Genomic DNA, 17906 nt, shown 5'->3' on the forward strand with positions numbered 1-17906 from the left:
TTGCAGAGTCATTTAAAACATCATCTTTATTTCCCTCACTTCCTCTTGCAATTATTTTCAGTAGACTACACTGAGTGAAGATAAATATAATGGTATAAAAAATATATTGGAGTGGATACACAGACTTTTTTCTTTTTTGCAAAAACCGAAAGTGGGTAATTGAGGATAAAAAGACAACTAAGTTGTGAATACTTCAATGAGAATGAATACATTTAATCTCCTGCTAAAATCAATCTTCAACTAAATTAGGACCTCAGTTTAAACCAAACTATAGTTATGTAAAATGCATTTTCTGAGTTTGTGGGCTGTTTATAGAAGTTTAAAAAATCCTAGGTTTGTGAACAATATCATAAGTGATTAACAAACAAAGATTACCTACTTAAATAAAAATTTTTTAAAAAATGGAAAAATGTTATCTTTCTCTGAATACTTATAATTAATTCTTAATCAAAATATACCATTTTATTTCAACATTTTAACTCAGAGCATGCCATGTCTGAAATTTTTAACAACCTTTTCTCTAATGTTATCTCCTGTGTCATATTATCCTGTTCTTCAACATCTTCATTAATTCCATCCCACACTATCAATTCCCACAAAGATAAACTGCAGGTGATAAATGCTTACAGAACTTGATCAAAGGGTAGATAAATTGGTGTTGACCTGAATGTGTGCAACCTTCCTATATACACTCAGGAATACTATAGCTCTACTACCTCCAATGAGATCTCTTGAAGTGAAATCAAGAAATCTTCAACTCACAGTAACCTCTACATGCAAGGAATGCAGACACCATCACTATTTCATGGACCTTTTAACAAGTACCATTTGAAAGGAAATTCAAAAAGGCTAAAGTAATATACCAGCTCAAATAGTACACTCATATCTAAAGCTGGTACTAGATTAAGTGCCAGGTGCCCACTTGACTACTATTCATGCTGCACTGGAATATATATTACAGAACTCATAACACTACTGCAAGCTAATATCAAAGTGAGGACAAGAATTCCAACATCCTCATCAATAATTTAAGTGTGAATGTACTTGGGCTACCTAGAAAGGATACATACTATATTATTTGCAAGGACCAAAAATATTTTCACAGCATAAGAGTAATGAAAAACTAGATATAAACCATTTTTTAATGAGATTCTTAAATTATATAAAAAGTACTTAATCAAACTAATGTAAGAATATTAAATAATACTTGCAGGGTATAGAAATCATCAGGAGTTTGTGCATATTCAAAGATAAAAATTTTACATCGATTTTCCCTCATTAATGGAAGAGACATACATTATATATAAAATACAGTAGAAAATGCCTCACATTTTCTGACTTAAAACTCAGATAAATGATGAGAGAAACATTACAAGTCAATTCTGTAATCCCTTTACTAGAACATAAACTTCATGAGAACAGGAACTTTATTTTGTTCACAACTATATCCCCAGTACCTACAAGAGTGACTAACACGTAACAGGTACTCAAGGATGTGTTGAATAAATGAATAACCTAGTACCAAGTCAACATAAAAGTAATCTGCAATTTAATCTATCACCAATAGCTAACCAGAAAGAGAAATAGTTATAAAGAAAAACTAACAGAGTCCAAGGGTTAACTCAAAATTTCCTTCTTTCTCCATACAGAAAGATATATAAAACTAATTAGTTCTGATAAATTTGCCATGTTTCTAAAGACATTTAAAAAATATCTCCAACACACTAACATGGGAAAACTGGCCATAATAGCAGAAGAATAAAACAAAAGAATTTAGTAAGTCCCCATGTCTTGAATAGAATTAACATCAAGGTCATGACATTTTATCTAGATGGGTTTCCAGAACATCTTGGCAGTGTGTTGTTCTGGGAATATGTATATCTTTTCAGAACATTTGATCTGGAGCATAAAAACAAAGACTTGGCCATAGAAACTCTTAAAAAAATACAGTTAAATAAGTCTTCAGTCTTTAATTTTTTAAAGGTTTGTCCCAAGTTTCCTTCGTGAATCACAAAAAGTAAAAAGTATGAAGGTTATAATAAAAAATAAAAACATAATAAAATTTTTTTTGAAAAAATTCTTTAAAAATATAAAAATATTTCATAATGACATACTGGGTCGTCGGGAAAGTCACGATGCATTTTTGCATTGAAAAACAAAGAAAAATACGTCATGACTTTCCCGACGACCCAATAATTTTGAATTCTGAAACATCAAGCTTAGAAAATGTCTCCTTTAGGAAAGAGTTTTGATGAACTATAATCAAATGAATAGATAGTCTAGGATACGATAAGAAAGATGGGATGAGACAGAGTGCATAGCACTACATAATTCCTTGTTCTATTAAATACGTATATGCACACTGGGCCATACTGATCAATGTATTTCTTACTCTAATGCACCATCATAAATTTTTTTAAAATACTGGGGGAGAAAAAAGAAAATGTCCTAGCTTGTAATAATTACAAAATAAAGGCTCTTTATAAGTCACAATGCATGGCCAAGCCACATAGGTACTGGGTTGTCGGAAAAGTCATGAAGCATTTTTGCAACGAAAAACAGAAAAAAATACGTCATGACTTTTCCAACAACTCAATAGTATTTATATATGCAGTTTTTTGCAAAGTTACACAGCTACACAGAGGTTCTCAACTCTGCACACTGAAATCACGAGGTCAGATTTTGAAAAATACAGATGCCCAGGCTCCATCTTCAAAGCATTATTTAATTTACTGGCTGAAAGCCAGGCACTGGTACTTTTTTTAAAAGCCTAACTGCCCCAAAGTGATTTCAATGTGCAGTCAAAGTTGAAAACCACCATTCAAAAATGATCTTTATTTTCAGATTATGCTTTTCTCATATACACGATGCTCCTTTCTTCTATGAAATACTGAAAACGCACTCCTTTTGTTCATTCCTGTAGCCTGAATTCTTCATTTTTTTCATTTTCAAGGATTTAAGAATATTAGGCAACAACAACAAAAAACAGCAATTCATATAACCAATCCTAAAGATCTAGTCTAGAGTAGTTAAAAATCCTTCACAGGCCAAATATAACAAACTCCTGTGGTTTTATCTTTCCTTAACATTTTGCGTTGTTCTGGTTAAGAACCTTCCCTTTCAGTACAAAGGGAATGCAGAGAGAGANGAGGGAGGGAGGGAGACATTCATGAGCTGATTGTCATCAAAAGCGATTGATAACAATGAACTGTGAATTACTATTTCTCAACTGCTACTGTTTACAAGCAATGATACAGTATAAAGTATAATGTGGATAAATTCCTAAATTCATACCAAAATCATACAAAATAAGAGATAAAATATACTTTTAGTTATAAAACACAAAGGAATCAGTAGGGGAAAAAATGTTTTAACTCTATCCAAGCATTTAATATTTTTAAAAGAGATCACAAGTAAGCTGGCACATCACAGACGGGCCAGCTAGATCACAGCTGGGGTAGTGCATGTGTTCTATCAGGCTGTTAGCTTGGCTCTTTCTTGTTATCTACATGTAGATAATTACCTCATAGCAAATACAAATTTAAAATAAGTATACATACACTTACATACATACATATGTATACAGTATACATATATAAAGGAGAATAATCACTTTACGTATATAAAGGGGAGACTGCAATGAGCTGTGAAGAGCCCAGTAAGCACTGAAATTAGAGCTGGATGGTTTAGTGGCATACTCCATCTCCCCCTGGTGCTTTAGGATGAAATAACATGATTTTTTTTATTCTACTAGATTAAGAAAAATGTCCATGAGAGCCAAAGCAATTTTCTAAAGTGTTTCTATTTTCTGCCATTAATAACTACAAAACAGAAAAAGTATTTTAAAGCCTTTTTTATGAAGTCACAATCAACAAAACAACAAAGAGAGATGAAAAGAAAATATAACTAAAATATGAGTTATATGTATCAAAAGCACAAAAGCATCCTCTTCTCTCAGGAACATTAAAGAATTTCTTCACACTTTTGTTTATATTATATTGTAGCTAATTAGTTTATGATTTTGAAAGATTTAGTTCATACCTCCATTGGTATGTGGTTTCTTTTTAAATGAAACTGTATTAACCATGTCCCACTCTGCTTCGTAATTGTTCAGATGTTCCGATCCTCGATGAGCTCTTTCTTTTGGGGCATGGGTCCATTCTACAACTGAACTGGAGTCCTAAAATAATTATAACATATAAAATATTTAGGGACTAAAACTAGAATTCAATTTCAATCAATGATATCTTCTCGGCTTCTATATAAATTTATTCATTGTGGCAGGTATCACTAGTGGGAAAACTGAACACTATTTCCTATCATTTTCTCCTTTGCCCATCTTTACCAAAAAGACAAGAAAAGCTTACCCAGATTCCCTTGCAGTTGGGGTTGCCAATGAAATATAACCAAAAGTCAACTGCAGGGATTCTGGAAATGCTTCTGCTTTCCTAATAAAAGCCTCATTTCTTTCCCCCCTTTCCTGCTTTCAGTGCAGCTGTGTTCCCTAAAAATATGGCAGCCATCAATAGCCATAACAGAAAAAGCAAGAGAACTACTGCAAGTAGCTATGAACCTCCAGACTTCTAGTTATTTGAAGAAAAGAGCCAATGGTGGCTACTTATTTAAGCTACCATTGGTTGCATATTTCTCTTAGTCAAAATTAGCTAAAAACTACAAATAACTTATCTACATGTACAGTTGTATAAAACTTCTATTTAAAAAGAAAATAAAACTAAAAGTCTAAAAACTGCAATGTTAAAGACTTGACTAAGTCAAAAAATTTAACTTCTATACAAGCAAAAGATAACACACATAAGTAAAAGATAAGCAAGACTGGGTGAAAATGTTTCCAAAATATATGGTAGATGATAGAAAAACATCCAGAATACAAAAACAACTGCTACAAATTTATTTAGAAATCCACAAATATCAAGAGAAAAATAAGCAAATGGTTATAAGCAAGCAAGTCAAAGAAGAAATATGAAGTGACAAACATATAGGAAGATGTCCAACTTCAGAGTTGATCAAAGAAAAGCAAGATAAATTTCAATTTTTTGTCCCATTCAATTAAAAAATAAAAATATTAAAGACCGTTTAAGAAATGCTACCTGACACACTGTGATGACAATACTCATTAGTACTGACTCCAAAATTTAGCCAAATTTATTAAAATTCAAAATATGCAAGTTTCATCACAATAACTCTCTTTTCATCATCTACCCCAGGGTAATACACATGTATACAAAGAGGCACATACAAGAATTTTCACTACAGCATTGTTTGTAAAAGTGAAAAGTTGGAAATATCCTAATACCCATCAATGAAGAAATGAGTAAATAAACTAGGGGGTAGCCAATGAAGTACTAGGCAGAGTTTAGAAACTTAATATTTATATGTGTTCAATATGTAACAGTAAATAAAACAAAATGTATGACACGATGTGTGCAGCATAACAACTACATGAAGCATATGCAATTAGAAACACACAGGAGAAAACTAGAGATGGGAGGGAGAGAGGAAAAAGTGTACAGATAAAAGTCTGGAAAGGTATGTACTAAACAGGGACAGATGAGGGACAGGGTTCTCATCAAGCAGGACTTCAACTTTCTATTTGAATTTTTACAACAAAAATGTATTCATGTATTGCTATTGTTATTCTTTTTAAAAAAGGAAAAGAAAAATTTGTAGGAACAGGCAGGTATTATAAAGGCAGAAGAAAAATTAAGAAATAAGAATAGAAACAGACTGAAAACTAGGGGAGAAAACTGAATGAATAAAACTATAAAGTGGAGTGTTTGTTTTTTTTCTGCTTCCTCTCAAACATCATTTCTTAGAGAGCCCTCCGTGCTTATCCAACTTAGTAAACGCAACCCTTACCACCATCACTACCAACTCTACCACCACTAGTGCGGAAAGCTAAGAAGCGTCTACAGAATCCCACCCCGCACAAGGGCATGGAATTGGTATTTCAGGTACTTTGGGAAATAAGGATAAAGGTCAAGTGAAAAACAGGACTACTAACAAAAGTCCAGAGGTTTACTCATTAGAGCAGACAAAACAGATTATCACTGGATTAGGAGAAACCAAGCTCACTGAGCAAAGGGATAATACACTAAAAACAGGAGAATTAATTGGAAGTCCATCTATATATTGAGTTGGCAAGATTCCCAGCTCTCTTCCTCTACTCAATTCCCAGAACACTGGAATCCAGGTTTACCATCTCTAGAAAGGAATCTGCAAATTCTTCTCTGGAAAATGATCACCCCAAGAAAAAGGCCTAGATTTCAGTATGAAGGATTCTCCAAGGAATCAGCCTAGCCAGAATCACTTAGTCCCAATGATTACCAAGCCTACCCATACCCAGAGAGAGTATGATCACTTTTTTGTGTCTACTCTTAAATATGAGCACCACACTAGAAAGATCACCAAACATAAAAACGTCCACACAAAAGATAAAGCCCAAATGACACAAGAAAGGAAAAATGTCAATTAAAGGAAGTAGACTACAGAGAGAGATTAAAACACCTAAAAAACTATCCTTAAACTCCTCAGAAATAAGCAAGGAGATTACATCCACAAAGAACAGGATATTTTTAAAAGAGGGGGAAAGGATACACTCATAACAAAATGTCTCAGAAATTAAAAATATAGCAAAAATGAAAAAGGCAAAAGAAGAACTGGAAGATAAAACTGAAATTTCCTAGAAAATAGTACACACACATACACTGAGACAAAGAATTAGAAAATAGGAAAGAAAGTATTTAAAAAATTATAGGGCCAGTCCAAAAGGTCTAAAGAGTTCCATGAAGAAAAGAAAATAGAAAACGGAAAAGAAAAAAATCATCACTGAAATAACTCAAGAACATTTCCCAAGAACTGAAAGACACAAGTTTCCATATTAAAATGGCCCATCAAGTACCCGGCACAATGGATAAAACAGACATCAATGGCACATTACCAGGACATCTAGAACATTAGAAACAAAAAGACAATCCTAAAAGATTCTAAAGAGGAAAAATACATACAAAGGATTGGGAATTGGAATGCATAAGACTTAACAACAACAAAGAAAACTAGACAAACTAGACAAACCTAGAGTGATAAGCTTTCAAAAATATGTGGAAAAATTTATTTTTGAAACTGTAATTCTATGCCAGCAAAGCTATCAATTCAGAATAAGGATAGAAAAGTCTAAAAAACGAAACATTTTTGCTCCCACGCACCCTTTTTCTCAGGAAGCACTGGAGCTGAACCTAAATGAGGGAGTAACATGTAGATAACAGCAAAGAATATAGAAAATGGGGGTTAAAGACAAAAAGTATCCCCAGGACAACTGCTGCACAGCAAACCAAAATAGCAGCCAGTTCAGAATGAAGCGTATGAGAAGACTCTGGGAGAAATGTCTCAATGAAGATGAAATCAGATCATCTATAGGATTAAATACTTTAAGAAACGTGGAAACTGAGCCAGGGTTTCAAGGTGAAGTAGAGATAAGAGCTAAATCTCTACCTTCCATAGTGAGAAGTTAATACATGATAGAAATGTTAAACACAACTTATCATATAATCCAAGGATTCTTCTACTCCTAGGTTTTCAAGAGAAAAACATACGTCCACAAAAAAACTTACACATGAATGTTCACAGCAGCATTATTTATATTAGCCTATAAGTAAAAACAACCCAAATGTCCCTCAACTAATGAATGAACAAAATGTGGTATATCCATAAATGCAATATTACTTAGCAAGAAAAACAAAGTACCATGTAACGCAGATAAACCTCGAAACATACTAAGTGAAAGCCAGTCACAAAAGAACACATATTGTATGATTCCAATTAGATGAAATGTCCACGATGGGCAAATTCAGACAGAAAGTAGATCAGGGGTTGCCAGGGGCTGGGAGGACAGGGAAATGAGGCGTGACCGCCAACAGGTACGGTTTCTTTTACAGGACTGATGAAAATGTCCTAAAATTAGATATTGGTGATGGTTGCACAACACTGTAAATATACTAAAACCACTGAGTTATACATTTTAAAAGGGTGAATTTTATAGTATATATGCATTGTATCTTAATAATGCTTTATTTTTTTTTTAAAATGGCTTTTCTTTAGTAATACATTTTTTTCTTAAATACCTTTCCAGCATAGAGAATACTAGAAGAATCTAACGCTTCATCCAATGGTCTCCAGTCTACTATCACATCAGCATCCTAGAAAAAGAAATTATGAACTATATTTACTATTCAGCAATATCTTACATTTTTAGTCTCCTATTTTTAATTCTCTAAATCCAAACTGACATTTTTAACCTCTTAAATATTAGTGCTTTAAATATGCAATCATGGGCTGGCCGAATGGCGCGTTGGTTAAGAGTTGGCTTGGGACGCCAGCTCTGAGCAGCGGGGCCCTGGTTCTGGTCCCACATAAGGGCCAGTGACGCTGCACCCTCTACAGCTAAGATGGTGAACAACAGTTCGACCTGGAGCTGGGCTGTCATGAGCTGTCGGCAACGGCGCAGGCTGCAGCCCCTGCTTGCAGTGGGCTGCCATGAGCTACCGTGAGTGGCTGGCAGCCAGCGTGAACGGCCGGCAGCCGGCATGAGCTGCCGTGATCTGCCATGAGCCACCTGTGAGCGGCCGTCCAATGGCCAGCAAGCGACTGCCTCACCCGGGAAGAGCACAATGATAATGCCAACATGGGCCAGTGAAGCGACGTCCTCCACAACTAGATTGAAAAACAAAAGGACAGCAACTTATCTGTTCCCCTTCCCTGATTCCCCCAATAAAATCTTAAAAAAAATATATGCAATCATATGTAAACCAACCAATGTAATGTACATTTTTAAATTCTGTTTACTCTTCATTATAAAGAATTTATATTACTGCAACTTTTATATGAGTTTTTAAATATTCCATGCCATTTTACTGGCTTATCTGAAGTATTTGATTTCTACTATCATTTCTGTGTTAAATTTACAACTACTGTTCAATTACATAATTTTATCTTAAACATGAAGTTCAAACTTGTTGATAATGCACCAAAGATGAGCCACTACCATGAACAATTTTTATTAAATAAAATCACTTACTAGAAACATACCTTTTCTAAAACACGTAATATTCCTGAAATCAAGCTGTCTTGGTCATTAGTCTTTCCACAGGACGAGTGAATATAGACCCCTTCCTGTTCATATATAATCTGGAACAGCAAAAAGAACATTAATCACACCATTTTTATTCAGTACTATTTCAACATTTGTTAAAAAAAAAAAACATTAAGAGATGTTTTCCTACAACGCCTGAACCAAGTTTCTGCTTATTTCATATATAAATATATCATTTAAATAGCACTCAGACTTAAGAGCCTTCAAACAAAGATAAACTGGAAGGAAATTGGCTTTGCTATGCATGAAAGTTTTTGGTTTAATGATAATCCAACTTTAATTAACCTTCTCCATAAACAAAGATGTCAGGCTAATTGCTACATGTCTCAATATGCAATTTCACTTAAAATGTATTTTTAACAAATGTTAAGCAAAATATTGGGTTCAAACTGAAAATGGAACTGAAAATACTCAAGAATAAGAATAGATGAAATACAATGAGGAAGCAATACTAACTATTTCCATAGTAGAACATTTGCTACTGTAAGATCATTTTGGTATGTTTTTGTAGCACAGTGACATACAAATTCAGGGAATAACACAGGAATTGTAAAAAGTAATGATGAGGACTTCTAGAAATGACTACCTTAAACTAGTTCAAGTTCACAAATATTTACTGAGTGCATCTATATGTAAAAACATGTAAAAGACCACAGGTATATGAATATGATTAAAACACTGCCCCTGAACAATGTCCTATGGGAATGTAGTAGGGACAAGCCAATTCCTGAGTAAACTGAAACATTTAAAGTTGAGCCTTATTTTCTATAGGCATAATTTAATAAATTAAGATTCCATTTCTGGGACCCGTTTCAACCATTAAAAAATTTTTTTTCATTATGAAAATAAGTAAAAGGGAAATAAAATAGTCACTTCTAGACCTAAGTACTTCTGACATATATAAGTTTGAAATACAGCGTACTTCCTATTTAATATAGACATTTCATTAATATAATCACATCACTATTCAGAATAGCACAGGACCAGCAATGCAGGACACCCAATACCAGAGCCCATTACCATCACCCCCTGTTGATGAATGAAAAAACTGCACTATAAAGCTCCCACATCACTTTTCTTGCCTCTCCTTTGTTATGCTAATGCTTCTGATGTGGACTAACGTCACGTCAGGAAAGAGTCTAGTAATCGAGATCACAAGGGAAGTTCTGATCTTAAAAACCCAACAAGACCTTCAAATAAAATAGTTGCTAAGCAACAGACTAGCATTAAGTAGGCAAAGATTGGGGACAGCATGAGTTGGGGAGTGGTGGGAGACAGTTCTATATTGCTTGTATAGAGAAAAAAGTATTTGAAGCATACAGACTTATTCACACATATATAAGAATAGTCGCAATATTATTTATAATATCAGAGGGGGTGAGGGAGGGAGGAAAGGGAAGGTATGAATCTAAATATCCACAAAGTGGAAAATGATCAACTATATCCTGGGATATTCATTCTGTGGGGAATACTATTCAGGAGTTAAGAAAGAATAAGAGAGATGAAATGGCCAAACTTACAAACAAAACAAAACATACAAAAAATCACCAATTACATATAGTATGATGACATTTTCACTTTCTTAAAAGTTTTTATAATAGATCTCTGTAAAAATGTATAGAACAAGTTCTGAAAGGACACAATTTAAGCTGTTAACAAGTTACTTCTGAGGTCATTTCAAAAAAAATTTGTGGGACCAAAACCAGCAGCTCTTAACACGGTAACCAAAGACTGAAGTTCTCGGGAGGAGGCAGCAGTCACTCAACAGTGCTGTTTTCCTGAACAGAAATCAGATTTATCAATGAATGGTGATGCAGGAAAATAAATAAATGTCCCCCAAGTCTGTTTGTTTTTTTAAAAAAGAAGTACAATAGTTACTTCTGGAAGAGAGAATCGAAAGGGGAAAGGTTCAAAGAGGAACTGTAAGTTTTAATGTTAATATGTCTAACTTTAATATTTCAAAATTAAAATAGTTATATATTGCTTTAGTGATTTAAAAATAATTTTAATAAGGGAATTCCGATATAAACTATAACCTTTCCAGAGTTCAGTTTATCAATTCATAAACTAGAAGGCTGAACTAGATAATTGTATCCGGGGCCACAAAATAGAAGTATGAAAAAATTATGGAAAAGAAACTCCTTTAAAATCTCAAGCTTTTGTGACAAGTGGATAAAAGACACATGCAGAAACTACACTTTAGCACATTTTCACCAGACTCAGCTGTTAGAATAACTAAGAACTTCATAGTTCTCATAGTAGAAAAAGAGACATGCACTTGTCAAGAAAAGTTTGGTATCATTAACAATGCAATCTAAGGTTCTGTGATACTATTAATACTGAGATTCTGAAACCATAATGAAGTCTAAAGAATCTAATAAAACACTTTACCTAACTGAAAAACATTAAGCAACTCTCTCTTTCCCATACATATGTTGGTCAAGGGTTGCCTAGTCTCTTATTCATTTAAGAATAAGTTGAATTTCCTAAGTACTCTAGCTGGAAAAATACCTACAAAGTATTAAAGGACCAGGCACCTCATAAAAAAGTCCCCAGATTGACAGAGCTGGGAACTGGGGGAGGCCGAGACAGTTAAAGTTCACTGGACAGAGTACCAGTAAAGAGAGAAGTAATCAGAGAGAGAACTCAAGAGGTCTGAATATTCAGCAAGTACTGATCATGAGTGTGTATCAGTAAACTGCCTATGGAGAGCGGGAAAAGCCACCTGAAATTATTAGAAGAAACAATCTGCAGGCTCACAAAGAGCTGTTCCCACCAGAGTGAGGAACCCCACAATTCACAGGGCACTGGGCAGAGTGCTCAGAACGGTCTTACCTCAGCATGTGGCAAAATTAGTGCCACATTAAATGCTGTGCTGATAGCATCTATCAAAGTTTAAAAGCAAGACCCAAAAGTATCAAATTGTTTCCACATAACTTAAGTGCCTTCTAAGAAAAAGCTCAAGAATATTTTATAGGAATACAAAGATACCTAGGAGGGGACATCAAATACATGGTGTGTGAGGGGTCCCAGGTGCTCTCTCTCCTTGAAGTTACAAGCTGAACAGCTGTAATTCAACAAAGGATTCCCTGTGCAACACACACATGTCTGAGAGAGCTGCACATCAAAACATCTGAAGGTGGGCGAATCGGGGCAAACGGGAGGAGGGAAGGGAGAAGAGCAGAGATGGGTACGGTCCTAGGACAGGGGATTCAGGATGCAGGCGCAATCTCTGTGGCCCTGACCATTCCCGCCTGAGTGATCAGCATACAATGCAGCTGAACCCAGCAATGGGGCAGAGACCAAATACAGAAGTGCAACAGCTGTGGTCTGGCAGCCCTCACTGCCAGGCAGAAAACAAAACCATGGAGCCTGTCCGTCTCCTCGCACCCTCCCAGAGCTAGAAGCAGCCCCAGAAAAAACTGTAGCAATGAGTACTGGGTTGAAGAGCAGAATATCAACAGCCCTGAGAACTAGAAAGGCGGTTTGCACACAGCGGTTAATCCCAGTGACAAGGGTGGAGATACAGAGGCGAGGCAGCTGTGGATTGACAATCGTCATTACTGGGAGGAGAACAAAGCCACAAACACGGCAGTGGCCTCTCCCAACCCACCCCACCCCTATCTTTTAGGGCTGATCCCAGCGGGGGCACCTGGGACAGCTCAGGCAGTGCAGCACCGCATCTGGCTGCAGGAGCAACACTGGGGTTTCAGGGGCTCAGAACCCAATCGCCCACTACATTCTTCCACAGGGTTGGTGCTCTGAGACCAGACAACCTGGTCACAGAGGTGACACCCACCTCCCCAAGGAATACAAAGTCATCTTCCACTGTGAGAAACTGGAGTAATGCAAGAGAAAATAAAACGTTCCAGCACCACCTACTGGAAAACAAAAGAAAGACCTCCTCGTATCAACCTGTTGCAGAGTTCATTCCCTAGGAATGCCTAGGAGGAGAAATAATCCATCATATGCCACTAATAATCAGGGATGGTAGTAACAAGCCAGCTCAGAAAGAAAATGAAAAATCTCCAGAAAATAAACTTAAAAACATGGAAATACGTGACTTAAATGACAGAGCATTCAAGATTGCAGTTCTGAAAAATCTCAACGAGACACAAGAAAACACAGATAGGCAGTATAATGAATTTAGAAATAAAATCAACAAACAAAATGAATAGTTTACCAAAGAGACTGAAATTTTTAAAAGAACCAAATAGAAATTCTGGAGTCAAAGAACTCAATAAAATAGATGAAGAATGAAATAGCAAGCTTAGGAAACAGAGCTGACCTGATAGAGGAAAGAATTAGTGATATCAAAGATAGAAATTTGGAAATGATACAGGTAGAAGAAGAGACTTGAGAGCTTTAAAAATAAAAAGTGAAAGAACTCGACAAGAACTATCTAACTCCATCAGAAAGGTAAAAATAAGAAAAACGGGTATACCAAAAGGAGAGGAGAGGGAGAAGGGAACAGAGAGCCTATTCAAACAAATAGTCAATGAGAAACTTCCAAACCTATGTAAAGAATTGGCTCCCAGAATCCAAGAAGAAAACAGAACACCTAATTATCTCAATCCAAAAAGCCACATTATATTGAAACTCTCAAAAATTAATGACAAAGAATTCTCAAGGCAGCCAGGAAAAAGAAGACAGTAACCTATAAAGGAAACAACCAAAGTGTCCTTCAATAGATGAGTGAATAAAGATGTGGTACATATATACAATGGAATATCAATCAGCCATAAGAAAAGATCAAATACTGCCATTTTCAACAACATGGATAGATCTTGAGGTTAACATGCTAAGCGAAATAAGTCAGACAGAAAAAGTCGAAAACCACATGATTTCATTTATATGTGCAATATAAAACTGAAAACAACAAATGAACAAGACAAACAAGCAATAACTCATAGTCACAGACAACAATTTAGTGGTTACCAGAGGGTAAGAGAGAGAAGTAGAAGAGGGTAAACGGGGTCAAACATATGGTGACCAAAAGAGATTTGACTTTGTGGGCCGGCCGAGTGGCGCGATGGTTAAGAACTCGCTTGGGATGCCAGAGGGCCCCGGTTCGGGTCCCACATATGAGGGCCAGTGACACTGCCCTCCGCAGCTAAGATGCTGAACAACAGCTCAACCTGGAGCTGGGCTGCCATGAGTCGCCGGCGACGGCATGGGCCGCAGTCCCTGTGGCAGTGGGTTGCCATGGGCTACCGTGTGTAGCCAGCAGCCAGCGTGAGCGGCCAGCAGCCGTAGTGAGCGGCCAGCAGCCGTAGTGAGCGGCCGTCCAGAAGCCGGCGACTGATCTGCCTCACCCGGGAAGAGCGCAATGATGGTGCCAGCTTGGGCCAGTGAAGCAACATTCTCCACAACTAGATTGAAGAACAAAAGGACAGCAACTTGTCTGTTCCCCTTTCCCCAATTCCCCAGCGCTGTTCCCATCCCCCCAATTCCCCAATAAAAATCTTTAAAAAAAAAAAAAGAGAGAGATTTGACTTTGAGGGGTGAACATACAATGCAATAAATAGATGATGTATTACAGAATTGTACACTTCAAACCTACATAATTTTATTAACCAATGTCACCCAATAAACTTAATTTTTTAAAAATCATATTTTATATTTTTTGTGATGGTATTATTGATCTTTAGTTTAGATCCAAAGGATAATCTAAATAAATGTTAAAGTAATTTAAATTTTTTTAAAAAAGATTTCTACAATAGCACCCAAAATAAAATTTACAATATCTGACATCTGGTAAACAAACAAAAATACCAAGCATACTAAGAGGAAAATGACCCATAATGAGGAGGAAAATCAACCAATAAAATATGACCCAAAATGACACAAATAATATTGTAGAATTAGTAGGGAAGGATGTTAAAGCATTATTATAACTGAATTCCACATGTTCAAGACATTAGGAAAAAAGTTAGAATTCGTTGAGAAGACATCAAAAATATTTTTTAAAAGCTAGTTAAACTTATAGAGATGGAAACTACAACATCTCAAATGAAAAATACACTGAATGGGATCATGGCAGATTTAGACGCTGCAGAATAATAATAAACTTGAAGTTACAGAAATAGAAAATACATAAATATACAAAGAAGGCAGGGGAAGACTTAAAAAAAAAGTGAACAGGGCATCAATGAGCTGCAGGAAAACTTAAAGTGGTCTATTATATGTATATCTGAAGTATTTAAAGGAGATGATAGCAGGGAGAAACAGACAAAAAGTCTTTAAAAAATATAATTGCAGGAATTTTTTCAAATTTGATAAAGACTATAAACCCATAGATCTAAACTTCCCAATGAACTCCAAAGTGCAAAAATCACAAAAGAAACTAGTATATAAAGGCACATCATATTCAAATTATACAAAATCAGTAACACACAGAAAATCTTAAAATTAGTCTCATGAAAAAACATTAAGTATAATGATTATAGCCAACTTCCTCTTTTAAAAACAATGAAGACTGGAATACATGGAACAATGTAACTTTTTAAACCACTTTATTAAGGTATGATTGATGTATAAGAAACTATACATACTTAAGGTACACAACTTGATAAATGTGGGGATAAGTATATACTCATGAACAATCACCTTCAAGCCATAAACATATCCATCACTTCCCAAAGTTTCCTCCCACCTCCTTAGAGCAACATCTTTAAAGTACTGAAAGAAATACACTGTTAACCTACAATCCTATACCCAGAGAAAATATCTTTCAAAAAATAAGAAAATTTTTTGGCAAATAAAAGCTAAAAAAACGCATCACCATCAGACCTACACTACAAAAAAGTTTAAAGGAAATATTGCAGGCAAAGTAAATTAAACTAGAAAGAAATATTTACACACAGAAATGGAAGCCACCAAAAATATAATTACGTGGGTAAATGTATTTTATTTCTTGGTAATCAAATGTCCTTATTTAAAGTATAAGTAGGTAAAGAAATATACGTATATATTTGGGGGGGGGGGTAACATATGCAAAAAATAGCACAAAAGCCAGGAGAACAGAAATGGAAGTATATTGTTCTAGGTTCTTATACTTCATGTGAATTAGTATAATAACTCTTTAAGTTAAATATGTATACTATAAGCTTTAAAGCAATTACTAAAATAACAAAGTTATAGCTAATAAATCAACAAAGAAAATGAACATGGAATAACTACTTGATTAACCACAAAGAAGGCAGAAAAAGAAAATGAAACCTAGGATAGGACAAATAGAAAACAAAGAGCAAGGTGACAAACTTAAACTTAACCACATCAGTAATAACATTAAATGTAAATCATCAAAAGATTCCAACTAAAATGAGACTGTCAGATTAGATAAAAAAGTAAGACCAAACTCTGCTATTTATAAGAAAAGCATTTTAAATATAGACACAAGGAGGTTAAAAATAAAAAGGTTTTAAGATATACTATGGTAACACAAACCAAAAGGAAGCTAGAATGGCTACGTTACTATCAGACAAAAAAGTTTCAGAGCAAACAAAATATAACCATATACAAAGATAATTTCATAACAACAAAAAGGTCAATGCAGGGTCAACCGAGTGGCTCAGCTGGTTAAGAGCTCGCTTGGGACACCAGCTCTGAGCAGCAGGGCTGTGGTTCAGATCCCACATTGAGGGCCAGTGACGCTCGCCCTCTACAGCTAAGATGATGAACAACAGCTCGACCTGGAGCTGGGCTGCTGTGAGTCACCAGCGACGGCACAGGCTGCAGTGGGGCTGCAGTGAGCTACGTGAGTGGCTGGCAGCCAGCGTGAGCAGCCGGCAGCTGGTGTGAGCTGCCGGGAGTCACTGTGAGCGGCCGACCAATGACCGGCGACCGACTGCCTCACCTGGGAAGAGCACAATGATCATACCAACATGGGCCAGTGAAGCAACGTCCTCCACAACTAGACTGAAGAACAAAACAGCAATTTGTCTACCTGTGTGTTCCCCTTCCCCGATTCCCCAACGCTGTTCCCCTCCCCCCAAATCTCCAATAAAATCTTTAAAAAAAAAAGGTCAATGCATCAAGACGACCTCTCAATCCTAAATATTTATGCATCTTATAACAGACCTTCAAAAAATATGAAGCATAAATTGATGGAATTGCAATAGACAAATCCACAATTATAGTCAGATTTCAATTCCCCTCTCCAAATAACTGATAAAACAATAGACAAAAAATCAGTAACAATATACAAAACTTGAATAGCACTATCAACCAAACTGACCTGACACTTACAGAACACGCCATCCAACAGCAGCAGAATACACTTTCTTTCAAGTGTCCACAAGTCAGGCTTTGGGTCATAAAACAGATCTCAGTAAATTTAAAAGAACTCAAGTATGTTCTGTAACCACAGGGTAATTAACTTATAAATCAGTAATAGAAATATCTTGGGAACACTCCCACATATCTGGAAATTAATGATACACTTCTAAATAACCCAAGAGTCAAAGAAAAAATCAAAAGGGAAATTAGAAAGTATTTGAACTGAAAATGCACTCATTATATCAAAATTTGGGCAATGCCACTAAAGCAATGCTTAGTGGGAAATACATAGTACTAAATGCCTTTATCAAAAAAGAAAGAAAGGCTTCAAACTAATGACCTCAGTTTCTACCTTAATAAACTGGAAAAAGAAATGCAATTAATCCCGAAGTAAGCTGAAAAGAAATAAACTTCAAGAGTAGAAATCAATAAAATAGAAAAAAAGAAATAACGGGGGGGG

At 35.6% G+C, this 17906-nt stretch overlaps 1 protein-coding gene across 2 annotated transcripts in view; it reads right to left on the bottom strand.

Annotated features, from left to right (window-relative positions):
• TBC1D15 (TBC1 domain family member 15) overlaps window positions 1-17906 on the bottom strand; it is a 64975-nt gene that overhangs the window by 34110 nt on the left and 12959 nt on the right. For both annotated transcript variants that reach the window (XM_019651784.1, XM_019651783.1), the window contains exons 2-4: window positions 9103-9201; window positions 8139-8213; window positions 4042-4180 (exon numbers count right to left, since the gene is read on the bottom strand). In XM_019651784.1, the coding sequence (XP_019507329.1) occupies window positions 4042-4180; window positions 8139-8213; window positions 9103-9201 (313 nt within the window). The remainder of the gene's footprint in view (window positions 1-4041; window positions 4181-8138; window positions 8214-9102; window positions 9202-17906) is intronic.

The sequence above is a fragment of the Hipposideros armiger genome, unplaced genomic scaffold, assembly GCF_001890085.2.
Source record: "Hipposideros armiger isolate ML-2016 unplaced genomic scaffold, ASM189008v1 scaffold_166, whole genome shotgun sequence".
NCBI classification, from domain to species: domain Eukaryota; kingdom Metazoa; phylum Chordata; class Mammalia; order Chiroptera; family Hipposideridae; genus Hipposideros; species Hipposideros armiger.